At 39.2% G+C, this 24,472-nt stretch overlaps 1 protein-coding gene across 2 annotated transcripts in view; it reads right to left on the reverse strand.

Annotated features, from left to right (window-relative positions):
* Window positions 1-3,259: 3,259 nt before the first annotated feature.
* TTC5 (tetratricopeptide repeat domain 5) overlaps window positions 3,260-24,472 on the reverse strand; it is a 55,779-nt gene continuing 34,566 nt past the window's right edge. For both annotated transcript variants that reach the window (XM_053702253.1, XM_053702252.1), the window contains 4 exons: window positions 20,034-20,180; window positions 13,533-13,720; window positions 11,873-12,017; window positions 3,260-3,830 (listed from right to left, as the gene is read on the reverse strand). In XM_053702253.1, coding sequence (XP_053558228.1) covers window positions 3,711-3,830; window positions 11,873-12,017; window positions 13,533-13,720; window positions 20,034-20,180 — 600 coding nt within the window. In that variant the 3' untranslated portion in view covers window positions 3,260-3,710. The remainder of the gene's footprint in view (window positions 3,831-11,872; window positions 12,018-13,532; window positions 13,721-20,033; window positions 20,181-24,472) is intronic.

Raw genomic sequence — 24,472 nt, forward strand, 5'->3', positions numbered from 1 at the left:
ATTACAGCCGTTAATTGTTGCATGGTAATAAGCATTGGCGCACTAGATGTACTAGGGGCCTCCTGTGTGGGCAAAACTGGTGTAGACACAGTAGGAGATGATGTAGTATCATGTTTACTCCCCTCATCTGAGGAATCATCTTGGGCAATTTCATTATCTGTGGCAGTACTGTCCTTACTTTGTTTGGACGCTATGGCACAATTATCACATAAATTTAAATGGGGAGACACATTGGCTTTCATACATATAGAACATAGCTTATCCGAAGGCACAGACATGTTAAACAGGCTTAAACTTGTCAACAAAGCACAAAAAACGTTTTAAAACAAAACCGTTACTGTCTCTTTAAATTTTAAACAGAAAACACTTTATTACTGAATATGTGAAAAAGTATGAAGGAATTGTTCAAAAAATACCAAAATTTCACCACAGTGTCTTAAAGCATTAAGAGTATTGCACACCAAATTTCAGAGCTTTAACCCTTAAAATAACGGAACCGGAGCCTTTTACAAATTTTACCCCTATACAGTCCCAGCTATAGCCTTTGCTGAGACCTAACCAAGCCCAGAGGGGAATACGATACCAATTGACGACTTCTAGAAGCTTTTCCAGCAAATTTCAGATCCTCACACATGCATCTGCATGCCCTGCTCTCAAAACACAACTGCGCAGTAATGGCGCGCAAATGAGGCTCAGTCTACAACTAGGAAGGCCCCCTGACTGGAAAAGGTGTCTAACATAGTGCCTGGCGTTTAATAAACGTTCCCCAAGTTTATAAATGCGAATTGTCAGCATAAATATGAATAAAATGCCCAAATAAAGCAATCGATTTAGCCCATAAAAATGTCTACCAGTTTTTTAGCCCATATTAAGCCCTTTATTCTGTTTGTTTGACTAAGAAAATGGCTTACCGGTCCCCATGAGGGGAAATGACAGCCTTCCAGCATTACATGGTCTTGTTAGAAATATGGCTAGTCATACCTTAAGCAGAAAAGTCTGCTAACTGTTTCCCCCAACTGAAGTTACTTCATCTCAACAGTCCTATGTGGAAACAGCAATCGATTTTAGTTACTGTCTGCTAAAATCATCTTCCTCTCACAAATAGAAATCTTCATCCTTTTCTGTTTCAGAGTAAATAGTACATACCAGCACTATTTTAAAATAACAAACACTTGATAGAAGAATAAAAACTACATTTAAACACCAAAAAACTCTTAACCATCTCCGTGGAGATGTTGCCTGTGCAACGGCAAAGAGAATGACTGGGGTGGGCGGAGCCTAGGAGGGACTATATGGCCAGCTTTGCTGGGACTCTTTGCCATTTCCTGTTGGGGAAGAGATATTCCCACAAGTAAGGATGACGCCGTGGACCGGACACACCAATGTTGGAGAAATATAGCTCATTCAAATATATCTTTTACAGCATTATTTGTTATAACAAGTTGCTGTGTTCACTCATTTATTTAGTTTTACCCCCAGTTAAATATCGTTACAATTATATCGTCCCATTTTTTAACCTGTCTATTAATTACCCATGTCACAAGTAGTAATTTTTATCTTCATAGAGATTATCATATAGCCCTCTATGTAAATACTATACTAACAGGCTCATACCCTAGTCGAACAGGGCTTATACGGTATCGCCAGAGAGGTTGTCATCATGTTGATTCATTGCGATCATTACACTAGTAGCTTTATATCTTTGTCCTACTTATGGCAGAATAAATAGGGCTATTAAGTATTAAATAACAGTGGATACATCTACCCTGTGTTGCAACATTTCATTCAATGGAGCTGCAATATACAGCTTTGTATCATTCTGTCAGTGCATAAACACAGCTCATTCATATAAGTTTTTCACAGCATTATTCGTTACAACAGATTGCTGTGTTCATTCATTTATTTAGTTTTACCCTCCGTTAAATATTGTGACATTTATATTGTTTCAATTTCAAATCTATTTATTATGTAATTTAGGATGTGAGCCGTTAGCAATAATTTCCTTCTTCATAGAGGTTGTCACTATACAGCCCACACTGCAAATATTATACTGGTAAGCTCACACCCTAGTTGAACAAGGCTTACAATTTGTTGCTAGAGAGGTTGACATCATGCAAATTAATTGCGATCACTATACTAGTAGCCTCATATCTTTGTCTTACCTACGGCAAAATAAATAGGGTTATCAACTATAGTTGATATATGTTTTTTGTGTTGCAACTATTTTTATTCTATTGATCTGCAATGCATAACCCTGCATCATTTTAAATCAGACGGCTTGAGTATGTTAGCATTTCATCTGGGCACATAATAATTGCGGTAAATATATATTATAATAATAACGCCATTGTTTTGTGATCCAGCTGATTAATAAGAACATTGAAACAAGGGAATGCTTTTCAAATGTTTATAATTTAACTCATGCTATCTTGTTTTTATTATATTACTGAACTAATCCATTCTTTATTATGATCAATGCAAACTTAAGGTCTATTTTTTGTATTTTAATCCTTGCATACGAGTAATCTTGTCTTATACTGTTCACCTGTTGCTACACCTGGTCTGATCAGAACATGCAAATGAGGACTTGTGACGAGTTCCTATTGTGTATTTCAATTGGTTTAAACTAAAATGCATGTTTTTGATTGGACCACATATGTATTTAACGGGTGAACAGTTAACCCTTTACTATCCCTGACGAAGTGCTGTAACTGCTGAAACATGTTGGAGCATTAGACCTTGAGCTGCTAGGCTGACACGCTTGTGATATTGTAATATTATTCTCTGCGATTAATCACAGCATACTTTTTATGGAGACAAAAGAGACTTTTAAACACATTTACTCGGTCCATTTCCTGCTGGATCCTATCCACCTGTGTGGAAGCATTTTGTCCATTTAAATAATACTCTGCCTGCTTATTTTTACTTCCAAAATGTAGAAACTTTCATTAAATTTTATTTTTAATTTACCTGCCCATACTTCTAATTTTTGCAGATCCCTTGGCACAAAAGTTCATCCTGCTCTGACCTAATGACCTTACTTATCTTAGTATCATCTGGAAAAATAGAGATGTCGCTATTTAATCCTTGCACCAAGTCATTAATAAATGCTAAAATATACACATTTAAAAAAATAAGATGTATTGCTGCATTTTTATACACATGATATTTTTAGTGCAGTGCCCCTTTAATCTTTCTTTCTTATAATAGTTTAGAAATAATTGATAGAAATGTGATTAAATAAACACTTTCACACTAGTAAATAAATGTTATTTTAATCTTTACAAATAACAATAGCAATTTTATCTAAACGTGACAGCGACAATAGAATTATCAAAAAAATAAATAATAATCTTACATTTAATTTATAAATACTACAGGATTGAAATTAAAAAAGGTTTGGAAAATGGTAGGAAAAAATATACATAAAAAGCAGCAAAAGAATTTAAGAATAACAGTAAGTACGGTGCAAACATTTTGACCTAAGAGTAGCTGGACAGAGATGCAGCAAACTGAACCAATTGCTGAAAAGGGTTGCAATAAGTCACTGTATTGAAAGATTATAGAGAATGCAAACATTTGCATCAGAACATCATTGTTCAAAGTTATCTCTTGTCTTTCTCAGTGTTGTGTAAAAATCCTGCATCTTTGTGTTCAAAGCCAAGAAGGAAATCCAGGAAAAATCCCAGGTAGGAAAAAGGTCCCAGGTATCACTCACTCTGGGGTGTGTACGCCACTGTCGCACAGGCCTGGGTACTGGGTCCTTGTGCCTTGCCATTAACCAGAAGCTGGACAGGGGAATCAACACGTATGCTTTGGAAAACAAATGTCTTTAAAGAGATGAAAAAGGGAAAAAATAAATAAATCAGTTATTAGATAAAAAAAAAAAAGTTTGCAAAACAATTTGGAGATAAGCAGTGTGTGTCTGTATGTTTACATACATATATACACAGACACACCATATATATATATATATGTATAAGCTATAGTAAAATGATTTGCCTTGTCTATAGAATAGCATATTTGCATACATATGATTGACATGTGCAACTGTATCTTATTCTGTGTCCTTAAAGGGATATTTAAAAATACTAAATACATACTAGATAGAAAGGTGGATTCAAAGAAGATATTTGTCTGACAATAACACGTGGATGTATTTTTTAAAGTTTCATTAGTTGTTTAAATATTAACAAAATAAGTGTAAATTGTTAGAGAGTCTATAAAGCAATGGGAGCTGACATAGGTTACTTTCACTGTTATGGCCAATTAGATACAGTTATAAATAGGTCACTAGAGTGTGTAGCCAATATAACAGTGTTCTGCACTTTCAATTCTAACAGGAACTGAAAAGCTCACAATTTCAGAATGGAATTACAGCAAAAGTGGACAAAATAAATAATGAAAGTATATTGCAGACGTTTATGTATATATCCGATTTATCATTTTACATTACAATCTCAAATTGTTTAATGTACCTTTAAGGTGAACTATTAACCTACTTATATCCTAATTTTATATATTCATTACATAGATGGTTAACAACTGAAACTTATCTAGATATTGCACAGGTGATCCAGTTTGGCACCAAATGCTGATATAGCAGAAATAACACATTTTCTATGTGTAGTCAAAGCCAGGTGCAGTGGAAAAAACTAAATTTATGCTTACCTGATAAATTCATTTCTCCTGTAGTGTGGTCAGTCCACGGGTCATCATTACTTCTGGGATATTATCTCCTCCCCTACAGGAAATGCAAGAGGATTCACCCAGCAGAGCTGCTATATAGCTCCTCCCCTCTACGTCACCTCCAGTCATTCGACCAAAGGACCAACGAGAAAGGAGAAGCCCAAGGGTGTAGTGGTGACTGGAGTATAATCCAAAATTTTTTTAGCCTGCCATAAAAAACAGGGCGGGCCGTGGACTGACCACACTACAGGAGAAATGAATTTATCAGGTAAGCATACATTTAGTTTTCTCCTGTTAAGTGTGGTCAGTCCACGGGTCATCATTACTTCTGGGATACCAATACCAAAGCAAAAGTACACGGATGACGGGAGGGACAGGCAGGCTCTTTATACGGAGGGAACCACTGCCTGAAGAACCTTTCTCCCAAAAACAGCCTCCGAAGAAGCAAAAGTGTCAAATTTGTAAAATTTGGAAAAAGTATGAAGAGAAGACCAAGTTGCAGCCTTGCAAATCTGTTCAACAGAAGCCTCATTCTTAAAGGCCCAAGTGGAAGCCACAGCTCTAGTAGAATGAGCTGTAATTCTTTCAGGAGGCTGCTGTCCAGCAGTCTCATAGGCTAATCGTATTATGCTACGAAGCCAAAAAGAGAGAGAGGTAGCCGAAGCTTTTTGACCTCTCCTCTGGCCAGAATAAACGACAAACAGGGAAGACGTTTGACGAAAATCCTTAGTTGCCTGTAGATAAAATTTCAGGGCACGGACTACATCTAGATTGTGTAGCAGACGTTCCTTCTTCGAGGAAGGATTACGACACACAGATGGAACAACAATCTCTTGATTGATATTCCTGTTAGTGACCACCTTAGGTAGGAACCCAGGTTTAGTACGCAGAACTACCTTGTCTGAATGAAAAATCAGATAAGGAGAATCACAATGTAAGGCAGATAACTCAGAGACTCTTCGAGCCGAGGAAATAGCCATTAAAAACAGAACTTTCCAAGATAACAACTTGATATCAATGGAATGAAGGGGTTCAAACGGAACACCCTGTAAAACATTAAGAACTAAGTTCAAACTCCATGGCGGAGCAACAGTTTTAAACACAGGCTTGATCCTAGCTAAAGCCTGACAAAAAGCTTGAACGTCCGGAACTTCTGACAGACGTTTGTGTAAAAGAATGGACAGAGCTGAAATCTGTCCCTTTAAGGAACTAGCGGATAAACCCTTTTTTAAACCTTCTTGTAGAAAAGACAATATCCTTGGAATCCTAACCTTACTCCATGAGTAACTCTTGGATTCACACCAATATAAGTATTTACGCCATATTTTATGGTAAATCTCTCTGGTAACAGGCTTCCTAGCCTGTATTAAGGTGTCAATAACTGGCTCAGAAAAACCACGTTTTGATAAAATCAAGCGTTCAATTTCCAAGCAGTCAGCTTCAGAGAAGTTAGATTTTGATGTTTGAATGGACCCTGGATCAGAAGGTCCTGTTTCAGAGGTAGAGACCAAGGCGGACAGGATGACATGTCCACTAGATCTGCATACCAAGTCCTGCGTGGCCATGCAGGTGCTATTAGAATCACTGATGCTCTCTCCTGTTTGATTCTGGCAATCAATCGAGGAAGCATCGGGAAGGGTGGAAACACATAAGCCATCTTGAAGGTCCAAGGTGCTGTCAGAACATCTATCAGAACCGCTCCCGGATCCCTGGATCTGGACCCGTAGCGAGGAAGCTTGGCGTTCTGACGAGACGCCATGAGATCTATCTCTGGTTTGCCCCAACGTCGAAGTATTTGGGCAAAGACCTCCGGATGAAGTTCCCACTCCCCCAGATGAAAAGTCTGACGACTTAAGAAATCCGCCTCCCAGTTCTCCACTCCCGGGATGTGGATTGCAGACAGGTGGCAAGAGTGAGACTCTGCCCAGCGAATTATCTTTGATACTTCCATCATTGCTAGGGAGCTTCTTGTCCCTCCCTGATGGTTGATGTAAGCTACAGTCGTGATGTTGTCCGACTGAAACCTGATGAACCCCCGAGTTGTTAACTGGGGCCAAGCCAGAAGGGCATTGAGAACTGCTCTCAATTCCAGAATGTTTATTGGAAGGAGACTCTCCTCCTGATTCCATAGTCCCTGAGCCTTCAGAGAATTCCAGACAGCGCCCCAACCTAGTAGGCTGGCGTCTGTTGTTACAATTGTCCAGTCTGGCCTGCTGAATGGCATCCCCCTGGAGAGATGTGGCCGATAAAGCCACCATAGAAGAGAATTTCTGGTCTCTTGATTCAGATTCAGAGTGGGGGACAAATCTGAGTAATCCCCATTCCACTGACTTAGCATGCACAATTGCAGCGGTCTGAGATGTAGGCGAGCAAAGGGGACTATGTCCATTGCCGCTACCATTAATCCGATCACCTCCATGCATTGAGCTACTGACGGGTGTTGAATGGAATGAAGGACACGGCATGCATTTTGAAGCTTTGTTAACCTGTCTTCTGTCAGGTAAATCTTCATTTCTATAGAATCTATAAGAGTCCCCAAGAAGGGAACTCTTGTGAGTGGAAAGAGAGAACTCTTCTTTTCGTTCACCTTCCATCCATGCGATCTTAGAAATGCCAGTACTAACTCTGTATGAGACTTGGCAGTTTGAAAGCTTGAAGCTTGTATCAGAATGTCGTCTAGGTACGGAGCTACCGAAATTCCTCGCGGTCTTAGTACCGCCAGAAGAGCACCCAGAACCTTTGTGAAGATTCTTGGAGCCGTAGCCAATCCGAATGGAAGAGCTACAAACTGGTAATGCCTGTCTAGAAAGGCAAACCTTAGATACCGGTAATGATTTCTGTGAATCGGTATGTGAAGGTAAGCATCCTTTAAATCCACTGTGGTCATGTACTGACCCTCTTGGATCATGGGCAAAATTGTTCGAATAGTTTCCATCTTGAACGATGGAACTCTTAGGAATTTGTTTAGGATCTTTAAATCCAAGATTGGCCTGAAAGTTCCCTCTTTCTTGGGAACTACAAACAGATTTGAGTAAAACCCTTGTCCTTGTTCCGACCGCGGAACTGGATGGATCACTCCCATTAATAAAAGATCTTGTACGCAGCGTAGAAACGCTTCCTTCTTTGTTTGGTTTGTTGACAACCTTGACAGATGAAATCTCCCTCTTGGGGGAGAGGATTTGAAGTCCAGAAGGTATCCCTGAGATATGATCTCTAACGCCCAGGGATCCTGAACATCTCTTGCCCAAGCCTGGGCGAAGAGAGAAAGTATGCCCCCCACTAGATCCGGTCCCGGATCGGGGGCCCTCGATTCATGCTGTCTTAGGGGCAGCAGCAGGTTTCCTGGCCTGCTTGCCCTTGTTCCAGGACTGGTTAGGTTTCCAGCCTTGTCTGTAGCGAGCAACAGCTCCTTCCTGTTTTGGTGCAGAGGAAGTTGATGCTGCTCCTGCTTTGAAATTACGAAAGGAACGAAAATTAGACTGTCTAGCCTTAGCTTTGGCCTTGTCCTGAGGCAGGGCATGGCCTTTACCTCCTGTAATGTCAGCGATAATCTCTTTCAACCCGGGCCCGAATAAGGTCTGCCCTTTGAAAGGTATATTAAGCAATTTAGATTTAGAAGTAACATCAGCTGACCAGGATTTTAGCCACAGTGCTCTGCGTGCCTGAATGGCGAATCCGGAATTCTTAGCCGTAAGTTTAGTTAAATGTACTACGGCATCTGAAATAAATGAGTTAGCTAACTTAAGGGGTTTAAGTTTGTGTGTAATCTCATCTAGTGTAGATGATTCAAGTGTCTCTTCCAGAGACTCAAACCAAAATGCTGCTGCAGCCGTGACAGGCGCAATACATGCAAGAGGTTGCAATATAAAACCTTGTTGAACAAACATTTTCTTAAGGTAACCCTCTAATTTTTTATCCATTGGATCTGAAAAAGCACAGCTATCCTCCACCGGGATAGTGGTACGCTTAGCTAAAGTAGAAACTGCTCCCTCCACCTTAGGGACCGTTTGCCATAAGTCCCGTGTGGTGGCGTCTATTGGAAACATTTTTCTAAATATCGGAGGGGGTGAGAACGGCACACCGGGTCTATCCCACTCCTTAGTAACAATCTCAGTAAGTCTCTTAGGTATAGGAAAAACGTCAGTACTCGCCGGTACCGCAAAATATCTATCCAACCTACACATTTTCTCTGGTATTGCAACTGTGTTACAATCATTCAAAGCCGCTAATACCTCCCCTAGTAATACACAGAGGTTTTCCAGCTTAAATTTAAAATTTGAAATATCTGAATCCAGTCTGTTTGGATCAGAACCGTCACCCACAGAATGAAGTTCTCCGTCCTCATGTTCTGCCACCTGTGACGCAGTGTCTGACATGGCCCTAATATTATCAGCGCACTCTGTTCTCACCCCAGAGTGATCACGCTTACCTCTCAGTTCTGGTAATTTAGCCAAAACTTCAGTCATAACAGTAGCCATATCCTGTAATGTGATTTGTAATGGCCGCCCAGATGTACTCGGCGCTACAATATCACGCACCTCCCGAGCGGGAGATGTAGGTACTGACACGTGAGGCGAGTTAGTCGGCATAACTCTCCCCTCGTTGTTTGGTGAAATATGTTCAATTTGTACAGATTGACTTTTATTTAAAGTAGCATCAATACAGTTAGTACATAAATTTCTATTGGGCTCCACTTTGGCATTAGCACATATAGCACATGTATCTTCCTCTGAATCAGACATGTTTAACACACTAGCAATTAACTAGCAACTTGGAAATGCTTTTCAAGTAATTTACAATAATATGAAAACGAACTGTGCCTATAAGAAGCACAGAAAAAATTATGACAGTTGAAATAAATAAATTATAGCATCAAATCTTTGTAAGAAATATACAATTTTAGCAAAGGATTGTTCCCATTAGCAAAGGATAACTAACCCTGACAGCAGAAAAAATACACAAATAAACGTTTTTTATCACAGTCAACTACAATCTTCACAGCTCTGCTGTGAATGATTACCTCCCTCAAAACAAGCTTTGAAGATCCCTGAGTTCTGTAGAGATGAACCGGATCATGCAGGAAGAAAATGAACCTCTGACTGAGTTTTTTGATGCGTAGTAAAAGCGCCAAAAATGGCCCCTCCCCCTCACACATAACAGTGAGAGAGATCAGTAAACTGTTTAAATTTAAACAAAACTATTGCCAAGTGGAAAAAACAGTGCCCAAAACATTTTTTCACCCAGTACCTCAGAGAAATAAACGATTTTACATGCCAGCAAAAAAACGTTTAACCTCAATAAATTAATTGTTATTTAAAAACCTATTGCAAGTCCCTGCAAATTAGGTTAAGTCTATGCATACAGTATAAATCCAGTGAAGTACCATTCCCCAGAATACTGAAGTGTAAAATATACATACATGACAGCCTGATACCAGATACATCTACTGTATTTAAGGCTGAGTTTACATTATAACGGTATGGCAGGATTTTCTCATCAATTCCATGTCAGAAAATAATAAACTGCTACATACCTCTTTGCAGATTAATCTGCCCGCTGTCCCCTGATCTGAAGTTTACCTCTCCTCAGATGGCCGAGAAACAGCAATATGATCTTAACTACTCCGGCTAAAATCATAGAAAAAACTCAGGTAGATTCTTCTTCAAATTCTACCAGAGAATGAATAACACACTCCGGTGCTATTATAAAATAAACTTTTGATTGAAGGTAATAAACTAATTAAAATCACCACAGTCCTCTCACACATCCTATCTATTCGTTGGGTGCAAGAGAATGACTGGAGGTGACGTAGAGGGGAGGAGCTATATAGCAGCTCTGCTGGGTGAATCCTCTTGCATTTCCTGTAGGGGAGGAGATAATATCCCAGAAGTAATGATGACCCGTGGACTGACCACACTTAACAGGAGAAATTGCTGATATTGAGCTCAAAAGGAGGGAGAAAGTGCAGTTTAAGCTTAAATGTAAAGGGGCGTGAAACCCAAAATACTTCTTTCATGATTCAGAAAGGGCAATACAATTGTAATCAACCTTCCAGTTTAATTTATTACTGATGTAAAATTTGCTCAATTCTCCTTTGTTGAAAAGCATACCTAGATAGACTCAGGAGCTGGGAGCCAGCTGCTGGTTGGTAGCTGCACATAAATGCCTTTTGTCATTGGCTTACCGATGTAATCAGCTACCTCCCATTGCATGGCTGTTCCTTCAATAAAGGAGAGCATGAGAATGAAGCAAACTTGATAACAGAAGTACATTGTAAAGTTGTTTCATGTCCCTTTAAATGGCATAACAATGCAGCTTCGTCTTGATGTGTCAGCCCTCAGTGGTTGGGAGTTCGGATAGCAGTAGTGACAATTCAAGTAATGTTATGCGGAATATTCTCATGCGCAAGGTACACCTCTTCCTGAACAGTTAAAATACAAGTTTGATTAAAAACAAGATGCATGGATTTGCAAAATCATCAATGTGACCTGCTGCACTCTTAAGGACCCCCAAACTCTTCCCCAACCCTTTAGGCAGACATCTCTGGTACTCACAGTCCCAGCGGGATGAATGAATGATGCTCCCTGGATAAGGAAATGGTGAGTCTGCCACCAAGTTAAAAACTGTCTTATAATGGGATCTATTGAGATCTTTTGAGACAGATCATTATAGTCTCCATTTTTGCAGCATTGTAAGCTGCAGAGGTCGTATATAAAACATGGTAAAATGTACGGCATCTGAGACAGATTCCGTTAGATCCTCCATTTCCATGGAACAGCACTCTGTAAACCAGGGGAGTGGTGGATAAATCCACATTTCACCTGGGAGGACTGTTACATGTTTGCACTGGAAGTAGATTTTCACTGCCTGGCTGAAAACCTCCGTTTACTCCTCTGTCCTCTTTGTAGGCTCTCTGAAGAGGAAATAGGTTCTTAAGTAGGTCGGGGAATACTTTTCTGTATCTTGTAGATCAGCACTGAAGAATTTCACCTCAATCCATCAAAAAAAGCAAAAATTTGACGGATTCTGGGAGAGTAGAAGAGTTTAAAGCTCTGGTATGTAGGAGTGTTTTGTCTCCTCCTAGTGGACAGGGATTGTAATCCCACATGTGATGATCTTGGGGACTCTCACCATCTTCAGAAAGGAACCAATGCAATAAAGAATTATGCCCTTCCATTCTCACCTGGCCTTTATGTTGTATGCTGTGCTGCTTAAGGTGTGGTTCAGGAATGGTCACAGAATCCCCAATCAGGACGCCCCAGCTGTCAACCATATTATACACCATTACTGCGTAACATGATTCTTCAGCATCTACTAGCCCAAATGTGCTAGAAAGAAAAAAAAAAGTGGCACAACTTAGCTGCTGTCTGAATCCAAACATGATCTGATGAGTTAGTAAATTATATTACTTTTTTCACAATCCAATTTTATTAACACAAAACTTTACAAACATTTTGGAGACACAGCTTCTGCTATATATCAGTCATGGATTATAAAAAGAGTTTTCCAAGAAACAATAAAGAAAAGAAAAACACAACAATAGTATGAATAAAGAATAATTCCTGGTCAGTCCAAGTAGAAAAAAAATAAAAAAAATAATAGTAGCAATAATATCCAAGCACAAAATATCCTTTCAAGATTATTTGTGTTTTAGGTTTTTAATATACTGTCCCCAAGTATTTGTTATAGCTGCAAAAGTATCCGTTTTATTGTTTTACATAAAATAATATTCTTGAAAGTGCAACAGGTCTGATACCTCTGAACAGTAAATGATATTACTTTACTTTAGGTTTCATTTAAAAGGATTACAAAATCTGTAATTGATGTCAGCAGCAAAGCTCAAATACAATTAGAAGATCTGTTAAATCTTATCAATGAGTAAACAATTACACGTTCCATTTATCTTCTATACACCAATTAGAAAAGGACATAGAAATATAAAATGTAACATTCCGGTCACAAATGTTTAAGTAAAAGTATAACATGATTGTGGACACATGGCATAACTGTAAAAGACTGCACCTTTATCTAGTTTATGTCAAAAATACTTACCAAGCAGGTTCTAGCATTTTAATGTACAAGATAAGTCACAAAATGTAAAAAGAATAACAGTGGCAATTGGAATGTACAGCAGAGCACTTCTAATGATATTCTAGATGTAGTGTTAATGGAACAGCTGCATTTAAAAAAAAACGTACCTATATTCTGTTAGGTGTTGTTAATATACTTCTAATTGTGTTTGATACACCTATACATTCCACATACTACCATTATGTCCCTTTAACTTTTTGCCATATAACATGTTATGCTTTTAAAGGGACAGTCTACTTATTTTTTTTAATGTTTAAAAAAAAAAAAAATAGATAACACCTTTACTGTCTATCCCCAGCTTTGCACAATCAACATTGTAATAACCTTTATAACCTCTAAACCTCTGCTTGTTTTTAAGTCCCTGCAGGTGCCTCTTATCTCAGTGCATTGTATTAGCTTTTTACAGCCAGACAGTGCTAATTCATGTGTACCATATAGATAACATCGTAATCACTCCCGTGGAGTTATGTAAGAACCAGAATTAATTGGCTAAAATGCAAGTTTGCATAAGCACTGAGGGGGCAGTCTGCAGAGGCTTAGATACAAGGTAATCACAGAGGGGAAAAGTATAATATAACAGTGTTGGTTAAACAAAACTGGGGAATGGATAATAAAGGGATGATCTATCTTTTTAAACAATAAACATTTTCAATTAGACTGTCCCTATAATAAGGTAGACAATCATTGCCCAAGACTAGTTAAAACCACGGTCTCCCAGAAAGATAAAGGGCACATGGCATTAGCTGACTTACAATGGCACACGTTCCTCTGGCACTAGGCTGAATACAACTTTCCCAAGCACCACACATCCAGTGTTTTTTCCTGGCTGCAGGTAACTAAGAGATTTGAGCTGCAGTCCTGCTGTGTTTCCATAATGACCAAGGAGTCCAGGGTTCAGACTACTGAGCATATTCTGCAACCGCTTACCCCGAATTTTTCCCTGCAAAGATAGATGGGAAAGTGTAAAAAAAAAAAAAAAAAAAAAAAAAAAAGACTAAGAATTGGTTGGGGTTTTCTTTGGATACCATGAAAGAAACATGTAAAGGGATACTGAACCCAAATGTTTCCTTTCATGATTCAGATACAGCATGCAATTTTAAACTTTTTAATTTACTCCTATTATCAATTTTTCTTCGTTATCTTGCTATGTTTATTTCAAAAGCAGGAATGTAAAGCTTAGGAGCGGGCCCATTGTAGGTTCAGCACCCTGGATAGCGCTTGCTTATTGGTGGCTACATTTAGCTACCAATAAGCAAGCATAACCCAGGTTCTGAATAATAAAAAAAAGGGCCGGCTCCTAAGCTTTAAATTCCTGCTTTTGAAACAAAGATAGCAAGAGAACGAAGAAAAAAGATTTTACACTGCCTATAAAGCAGGTTTAATTTTGTATTTGTATTTCTTTTTTGACATGATGAGTCCACGGATCATCTAATTACTATTGGGAATATCACTACTGCCCAGCAGGAGGTGGCAAACAGCACCACAGCAAAAGCTGTTAAATATCATCTCCCTTCCCTCCCACCCCAGTCATTCGACCGAAGTAAAGGAGAGAAAGGAAGCAACAAGGTGCAGAGGTGTCTTAAGTTTATAACAAACCAACAACCTGTCTATAAAACAGGGCGGGCCGTGAAATCTGTGTCAAAAAATAAATCAATTTATCAGGTAAGCATAAATTTTCTTTTCTTTTTAATGACACGATGAGTCCACGGATCATCTAATTACTATTGGGAATCAATGCCCAAGCTAGAGTACACAGATGATAAGGGAGGGACAAGACAGGGAACCTAAACGGAAGGCACCACTGCTTGAAGAACCTTTCTCCCAAAAGCGGCCTCAGCAGAGGCAAAAGTGTCAAATTTGTAGAATTTTGAAAAAGTGTGACGAGAAGACCAAAGTTGCAGCCTTGCACATCTGATCTACAGAAGCTTCATTTCTGAATGCCCATGAGGAAGAAACAGCCCTCGTGGAATGAGCCCTAACTCTCTCGGGAGGCTGCTGTCCAGCAGTCTCATATGCAAAACGTATGATACTCTTCAGCCAAAAAGAAAGAGAAGTAGCCGTAGCTTTCTGTCCCCTATGTTTTCCAGAGAAAACCACAAACAAGGCAGAAGACTGAAGAAAACCCTTAGTCACCTTTAAGTAGAATTTTAGAGCACGTACCACGTCTAAATTGTGCAAAAACAGAATTTATGTTTACCTGATAAATTACTTTCTCCAACGGTGTGTCCGGTCCACGGCGTCATCCTTACTTGTGGGATATTCTCTTCCCCAACAGGAAATGGCAAAGAGCCCAGCAAAGCTGGTCACATGATCCCTCCTAGGCTCCGCCTACCCCAGTCATTCGACCGACGTTAAGGAGGAATATTTGCATAGGAGAAACCATATGATACCGTGGTGACTGTAGTTAAAGAAAATAAATTATCAGACCTGATTAAAAAACCAGGGCGGGCCGGTAAAGGGCAGGTAAACATAAATTCTGTTTTCTCCAACATAGGTGTGTCCGGTCCACGGCGTCATCCTTACTTGTGGGAACCAATACCAAAGCTTTAGGACACGGATGAAGGGAGGGAGCAAATCAGGTCACCTAAATGGAAGGCACCACGGCTTGCAAAACCTTTCTCCCAAAAAATAGCCTCATAAGAAGCAAAAGTATCAAACTTGTAAAATTTGGTAAAAGTGTGCAGTGAAGACCAAGTCGCTGCCCTACATATCTGATCAACAGAAGCCTCGTTCTTGAAGGCCCATGTGGAAGCCACAGCCCTAGTGGAATGAGCTGTGATTCTTTCAGGAGGCTGCCGTCCGGCAGTCTCGTAAGCCAATCTGATGATGCTTTTAATCCAAAAAGAGAGAGAGGTAGAAGTTGCTTTTTGACCTCTCCTTTTACCAGAATAAACAACAAACAAGGAAGATGTTTGTCTAAAATCCTTTGTAGCATCTAAATAGAATTTTAGAGCGCGAACAACATCCAAATTGTGCAACAAACGTTCCTTCTTCGAAACTGGTTTCGGACACAAAGAAGGCACGACTATCTCCTGGTTAATGTTTTTGTTAGAAACAACTTTTGGAAGAAAACCAGGTTTAGTACGTAAAACCACCTTATCTGCATGGAACACCAGATAAGGAGGAGAACACTGCAGAGCAGATAATTCTGAAACTCTTCTAGCAGAAGAAATTGCAACCAAAAACAAAACTTTCCAAGATAATAACTTAATATCAACGGAATGTAAGGGTTCAAACGGAACCCCCTGAAGAACTGAAAGAACTAAGTTGAGACTCCAAGGAGGAGTCAAAGGTTTGTAAACAGGCTTGATTCTAACCAGAGCCTGAACAAAGGCTTGAACATCTGGCACAGCTGCCAGCTTTTTGTGAAGTAACACAGACAAGGCAGAAATCTGTCCCTTCAAGGAACTTGCAGATAATCCTTTCTCCAATCCTTCTTGAAGAAAGGATAGAATCCTAGGAATCTTTACCTTGTCCCAAGGGAATCCTTTAGATTCACACCAACAGATATATTTTTTCCATATTTTGTGGTAAATTTTTCTAGTTACAGGCTTTCTGGCCTGAACAAGAGTATTTAAATGAGAAGGAACCTTGGCTTCCCCACAGTCAGAACACAATCTATCTGGTAGTTCAGACATGTTAAACAGGCATAAACTTGATAACAAAGCACAAAAAACGTTTTAAAATAAAACCGTTACTGTCACTTTAAATTTTAAACTGAACACACTTTATTACTGCAATTGCGAAAAAGTATGAAGGAATTGTTCAAAATTCACCAAAATTTCACCACAGTGTCTTAAAGCCTTAAAAGTATTGCACACCAAATTTGGAAGCTTTAACCCTTAAAATAACGGAACCGGAGCCGTTTTTATATTTAACCCCTTTACAGTCCCTGGAATCTGCTTTGCTGAGACCCAACCAAGCCCAAAGGGGAATAAGATACCAAATGATGCCTTCAGAAAGACTTTTCTATGTATCAGAGCTCCACACACATGCAGCTGCATGTCATGCTGTTCTCAAAAACAAGTGCGCCATACCGGCGCGAAAATGAGGCTCTGACTATGATTAGGGAAAGCCCCTATAGAATAAGGTGTCTAAAACAGTGCCTGCCGATATTATTTTACAAAAAATACCCAGATTAAATGATTCCTCAAGGCTAAATATGTGAAAATATGATCGATTTAGCCCAGAAAATGTCTACAGTCTTAATAAGCCCTTGTGAAGCCCTTATTTACTGTCTGAATAAAAATGGCTTACCGGATCCCATAGGGAAAATGACAGCTTCCAGCATTACATCGTCTTGTTAGAATGTGTCATACCTCAAGCAGCAAAAGACTGCTCACTGTTCCCCCAACTGAAGTTAATTCCTCTCAACAGTCCTGTGTGGAACAGCCATGGATTTTAGTAACGGTTGCTAAAATCATTTTCCTCATACAAACAGAAATCTTCATCTCTTTTCTGTTTCAGAGTAAATAGTACATACCAGCACTATTTTAAAATAACAAACTCTTGATTGAATAATAAAAACTACAGTTAAACACTAAAAAACTCTAAGCCATCTCCGTGGAGATGTTGCCTGTACAACGGCAAAGAGAATGACTGGGGTAGGCGGAGCCTAGGAGGGATCATGTGACCAGCTTTGCTGGGCTCTTTGCCATTTCCTGTTGGGGAAGAGAATATCCCACAAGTAAGGATGACGCCGTGGACCGGACACACCTATGTTGGAGAAAGTTGTTCCTTCTGAGAAGGAGGATTAGGACACAATGAAGGAACAACAATCTCCTGATTAATGTTCCGGTCAGAAACTACTTTAGGGAGCAACCCTAACTTTGTACGTAAAACTACCTTATCCGAATGAAAAATGAGATAAGGTGACTCATATTGTAATGCTGAGAGTTCTGACACTCTACGAGCAGATGAAATAGCAACAAGAAACAAAACTTTCCAAGATAACAACTTAATATCTAAGGAATGCATAGGCTCAAACGGAGCCCCTTGAAGAACCTTAAGAACTAAATTAAGACTCCAAGGAGGAGTAACTGGTTTGAATACAGGTCTGATCCTGACCAAGGCCTGACAAAAAGACTGTACGTTTGGAACGTCTGCCAGACGCTTGTGTAACAAAATAGACATTTCCGTGTGGGGCCTTGCTTGTTGAAAGGATGGTGCCTGGACCAGGATGTCATCCAGATAGGGCGCCACTGCAATGCCCTGTAATCGGAGCACCGCCAACAGAGATCCCAGAACCTTTGAGAAAATTCTGGGAGCTTTGGCAAGGCCGAAAGGAAGAGCCACGAATTGGAAGCGTTTGTCTAGAAAGGCAAACCTTAGAAACTTGTGATGATCCCTGTGAATGGGAACATGCAGGTACGTGTCCTTTAAATCCACCGTTGTCATAAATTGACCCTCTTGGACCAAAGGAAGAATGGAACGAATAGTTTCCATCTTGAAGGACGGTACTCTGAGGAATTTGTTTAGACTCTTGAGATCTAAAATTGGCCTGAAGGTTCCCTCCTTTTTGGGAACCATGAACAGATTGGAATAAAACCCCAGACCCCGTTCCTGCATTGGAAGAGGAACTATCAGTCCCAGGTCGGAGAGACCCCGTTCACAGCGTAAGAACACCTCTCTTTTTGTCTGGTCTACAGATAATCTTGAAAGTAGAAACCTGCCTCTGGGAGGAAAACTTTTGAACTCAAGTTTGTATCCCTGGGACACTATGTCCACTGCCCAGGGATCCTGAACATCTCGAAACCAAGCCTGAGCGAAGGAGGACAGCCTGTCCCCTACAAGATCCGGTCCGGATCGGGGGCGGGTCCTTCATGCTGTCTTTGATTCAACAGCAAGCTTCTTGTATTGTTTTCCCTTGTTCCAAGACTGATTGGGTCTCCAGGAAGGTTTAGACTGTTCTTACTTGGAAGAGGAAGAATTTCCCTTGAAATTTCGAAAAGAACGAAAATTACTCTGACGTCCCTTTTGATTGTTCCTCTTATCATGAGGGAGAAGATAACCCTTACCTCCCGTAATATCAGATTATTTCCGTTAAGCCCGGTCCAAAGAAGGACTTCCCTTTGTAAGGAACCGCTAAAAGTTTAGACTTAGATGACACATCCGCAGACCAAGGCTTTAACCATAAGGCTCTGCGGGCTAGTACAGCAAAACCTGAAATCTTTGCTCCCAGTTTGATAACCTGTAGGGATGCATCAGTAATAAAGGAATTAGCCAACTTAAGGGCTTTCATCCTATCCTGGATCTCATCTGTCTGTCCTAATGGCATCAGACAACGCATCAAACCAATATGCCGCCGCACTAGTGACAGTAGCAATGCACACAGCAGATTGCCATTGTAAACCCTGGTGTACATACAACTTCTTGAGTAACCCCTCTAATTTTTTGTCCATAGGATCTTTAAAGGCACAACTATCCTCTATGGGTATAGTAGTTCTTTTGGCTAGAGTGGAAATAGCTCCTTGATAGAGTCCGCTATGGGAAACATCTTTTTAAATATAGGAGAAGGAGGTGAACTCTAGTTTGTTCCTGCTTCCCCAGAATATTAAACAGCACTTACCTCATAAATCTGCCCAACAGCAAGGCAGCTCACCAGGTTTGAGAGGTCCTCTCCCTCACATTGGACCTGTGGAAAAGAAATAAAGGCTGAGTAATTTTACTCAGGCTTTAGGAGTTAGGGCAGCATAAACTATATGGGAGGCGCAGTGAGAATTATGTCCCACAAGCTCCCATTGCTCTAAAGCCACCACTGCTCTACTGAAGAGACTGATATGGACTACGGCTACACCCTAGCACAAAGCAGCACAATCTTGCACTACTTAGAAAATAATAAACTCTTGATTGAAGAATCTTTTACTAACACCTAACTTTACCACTTCCTTGCTCTAACGTAGGCATGAATGACTGGGGTGAAAGGGAAGGGAGGTGATATTTAACAGCTTTTGCTGTGGTGCTCTTTGAAGAATCTTTTACTAACACCTAACTTTACCACTTCCTTGCTCTAACGTAGGCATGAATGACTGGGGTGAAAGGGAAGGGAGGTGATATTTAACAGCTTTTGCTGTGGTGCTCTTTGCCGCCTCCTGCTGGGCATGAGTGATATTCCCAATAGTAATTAGTTGATCCGTGGACTCATCGTGTCATTAAAAAGAAAAAAAAAATCTAAACTGGTAAGGAATGAACATGGAAAATAATTGTACAGGAAAAGAAGAAGCAGATTGGGAATATGAACATGTCAGAGATACCTTATTACTTAGAAGGCCAAACAGTTTTTCCAGATAATCAAGCAATTGCTCCTCCCTCATAACAGGCTCAGCCCATGAAGGCTCCAGACACGCTGCTCGAGAAAATCCATCTAGTGCCCCCTGATACCGCTCCTCATACTTACACAGCTGGACAGAGGTGACAAAAAAATGGTATAAAAGACTGATCAAGAAAGCTTAATTTCTTGCTTGAATAAACAAACTTATCTACTGGTTCCATTTTTTACAAGCTCTTTAAGTTATTAAAAAGATTGGTGAGCCCCACTACTCCTATCAACATAGTATTTTATTTTGCCCTTTTAATAAAAGTGAAATCCTTTTCATGCCCTGCCAACCCCATCCAAAGGCACAGTCAAGTCAAAATTAAATTTAATGATTCCGATGGGGCATACATAAACAACTTTCCAATTCCATCAAATTTCCTTTGTTCTCTTGGTATTCCGTGTTAAAAGCTAAACCTAGGTAGGCTCATAAACTGATTTCTAAGTCGTTGAAGGTCGCCTCTTATCTCAGTGCATTTTGACATTTTTCCCAGTTAGACAGTGCTACTTCATGTGTGTCATATAGATAACATTGTGAGTCAGCACTAATTTGCTAAAATGCAAGTCTGTCAAAAGAGTTGATATAAGGGAACAGAGGTTTAGATACAAGGTAATCACAGAGGTAAATGTATATTAAAATAAAATAAGTGTTGGTTATGCTAAACTTGGGAATGGGTAATAAAGGGATTATCTATCTTTTTAAAATATATATATATATATATATATATTTTTAAGTAGACTGTCCCTTTAAATTGCCCAGATATATATTATGAAAACATAGAACCGGGGGAACTGCCTATCAACAGCATATGTGTCCTTTCCTGTATGGCTGTCAGCTCATCTGACATCAGGCTATGCAGTTGTAATGGTGAGTGGAGTAATTGTGAATATACTTTCATTAGGCATCCCCTGGGTGAAATTTAACACCTGGCTTCTTCAATACCTCCCAAAATCATGCAAAATACGGACTGCAGGTTCTCTTGTGAGAACCTGCAGTAGTAGGCAGGCAAAGCCTGCCAAAGGGTTTGATAAATTGATCCCTTAGTGTAAAAACCCCATGAAAGCCTTAAAGATGTATAAAGTGGACTGGAGAGACTCCCAAATGAGATAAAAAAATGTTTATTAACAATAAAAAGCACTCTCCATCCTTCTTTTGTGCACTATAACACATTTTCTTATGCATAATCTGCAGCAATGCAATGCACCCCATTCATCTCCTCCTCAATAGCAGAGAAATTTTATCATCTCCATGCACATTCTGGGATTTAAATAATAAAAAAAACTCCTTCTAGAACTTGAAGAATACTTAAAGGGATACTAAATCCAAATTTTGTCTTTCATGATTCAGATAGAGCATGCAATTTTAAAAAGCAGGAATGTAAAGCTTAGGAGCCGGACCATTTTTGGTTCAGAACCTGGGTTACGCTTGCTTATTGGTTGGCTGAATGTAGTCACCAATAAGCAAGCGCTATTCAGGGTGCTGAACCTCAAATGGGCCAGCTCCTAAGCGTTACATTCCTGCTTTTTAAATAAATACAAGAGAACAAATAAAAACTGATAACAGGAGTAAATTAGAGAGTTGCTTAAAATTGCATGCCCTATCTGAATCATGAAATAAAAATATTGGGTTTAGTTTCCTTTTAAAGGGACAAGTCAAGATAAACTTTTATGATTCAGAAAGAGCCTGCAGTTTTAAGACACTTTTCAATTTACTTCCACTATCAAATTTTGCACAGTCTTTTTATAGTCACACTTTCTGGGGAACAAGATCATACTGAACATGTGCACAAGCTCACAGGGTATACATATACTAGTCTTTGATTGGCTGATGTCTGTCACATGATAGAGGGGGCCAGAAAACGGGGAATTCATTTGTCAGAACAATTTCTACTGCTTATTTAAAATTCAGAGTAGGTGTTATTGCATTGTCTTTTTATTATGCACTTGTTAATTATGCAATTCTACTGCATAGAGTGGTCATTTAAGAACATTACAAACTCTGATCTTAAAAGAACATTAAAATAAAATGCATTTGCTATTATGCATGACTGAGCTACAAAATATCTGTACATAAAATTCCCTTTTTAAAGAATTTAACACTGTTATTTTGATAGCACGAGGTTTTGTAATTAATCAAGAGCAGTTCAGAAACATTCCTTGAAATGCCTGGTAGAATTTATTTACATTGTCTCCTCTGCTGTAATCAATTTCAGACAAAGGAAAATGAGCTTGTGTTCTGTTCTAAGTAATCACTTTGCAGAGTGTAGCACGGTTAGTTAATTTCACCATATTTAAAAGGGACAGTAAATATCTTGTAATTACAAGGCATTTCTGTTGTGTTGCTATAGGATAACATATCAACCAAGTCTTAACGTTTAACCCCTTAAAGGGTCATTAAACACTTTGAGATGGTAAAAGAACTAAAAGAACTAAACTGGCTGTCGCTGGAATCCAGACGCTCCCTCCATCTTTCTTGCCTTGTGTTTAAGAGCATTTCTGGGAAGCTCCCACCCTACCTGAGCAGAATGCTCTCCCCGGCTATTCCCACCTCCTATAACCTCCGATCCAATACCAGCACATTATTTAGCTTGCCTTAATACAAAAAGAAAGCAGCTCGATCCTCCTTTTCCTACAGAGCACCACAATTATGGAACAACCTCCCGCACACTTTCAAACCTTCCCCAAGCCTAATATCCTTTAAGAGATCCCTCTCTACATATCTCAAAACAGAATGCATCTGTCATGGTTGATTAAATACCTGTTCTATGTTAAAAATTATTATTTTTTTTTCATATATTGTGTATTATTATTGTTTTTTGTATTTTATTGTACCCTATGTTATCAATGCAATGTCTTGTGGACCCAGGACATACCTGAAAACGAGAGAAATCTCAATGTATCCTTCCTGGTAAAATATTTTATAAATAAATAAATAAAATGATCAACAGTGTATGTGTGTGTGTATATTATATATATATATATATATATATATATATATATATATATATATATATATATATATATACATATACATATATATATATATATATATATATACATATACACACATACACACACACATATATAAACTCTACAATACACTTTCATTATTATGTCCCCCTTTCCTGTAATGCTATTCTGAATTTGTGAGCTTTTCAGTTCCCGTTAGAAATGAAAGTGAAGAATACTATTATATTTCACACATCTATTGGCTGCAAACTCAAGTGACTTATTTATAACTGTACGTATTGCACCCTGCTGACTTATTAAAGGGACACTGTACCCAAATTTTTTCTTTCGTGATTCAGATAGAGCATGGCATTTTAAGCAACTTTCTAATTTACTCCTATTATCAAATTTTCTTCATTCTCTTGGTATCTTTATTTGAAATGCAAGAAAGTAAGTTTAGATGCCGGCCCATTTTTGGTGATCAACCTGGGTTGTTCTTGCTGATTGGTGGATAAACTCATCCACCAATAAAAAAAGTGCTTTCCAGAGTTCTGAATAAAAACAAAAAAGCTTAGATGTCTTCTTTTTAAAATAAAGATAGCAAGAGAACAAATAACAATTGATAATATGAATAAATTAGAAAGTGGCTTAAAATTGCATGCTCTATCTGAATCATGAAAGAAAAATTTGGGTTCAGTGTCCCTTTAAGTCTACCACTGCTCCATATATGTCCCTAATTGTTCTTATCTGATTTAACTGTGACTGGGAATAGCTTTGTCTGTGGACAAAAGCCCATATTGGCTCCTCCAAATAAGGGCGGTGGAGTTTGGTTATTGAAAAATAACTGCAGTAAAAACATAATTTATGCTTACCTGATAAATTTATTTCTCTTGTAGTGTATCCAGTCCACGGATCATCCATTACTTGTGGGATATTCTCCTTCCCAACAGGAAGTTGCAAGAGGATCACCCACAGCAGAGCTGCTATATAGCTCCTCCCCTCACTGTCATAACCAGTCATTCGACCGAAACAAGACGAGAAAGGAGAAACCATAGGGTGCAGTGGTGACTATAGTTTAATTAAAATTTAGACCTGCCTTAAAAAGGACAGGGCGGGCCGTGGACTGGATACACTACAAGAGAAATAAATTTATCAGGTAAGCATAAATTATGTTTTCTCTTGTTAAGTGTATCCAGTCCACGGATCATCCATTACTTGTGGGATACCAATACCAAAGCTAAAGTACACGGATGATGGGAGGGACAAGGCAGGAACTTAAACGGAAGGTACCACTGCCTGTAGAACCTTTCTCCCAAAAACAGCCTCCGAAGAAGCAAAAGTGTCAAATTTGTAAAATTTTGAAAAGGTGTGAAGCGAAGACCAAGTCGCAGCCTTGCAAATCTGTTCAACAGAGGCCTCATTTTTAAAGGC

Source organism: Bombina bombina, chromosome 2 (genome assembly GCF_027579735.1).
Source record: "Bombina bombina isolate aBomBom1 chromosome 2, aBomBom1.pri, whole genome shotgun sequence".
NCBI classification, from domain to species: Eukaryota; Metazoa; Chordata; class Amphibia; order Anura; family Bombinatoridae; genus Bombina; species Bombina bombina.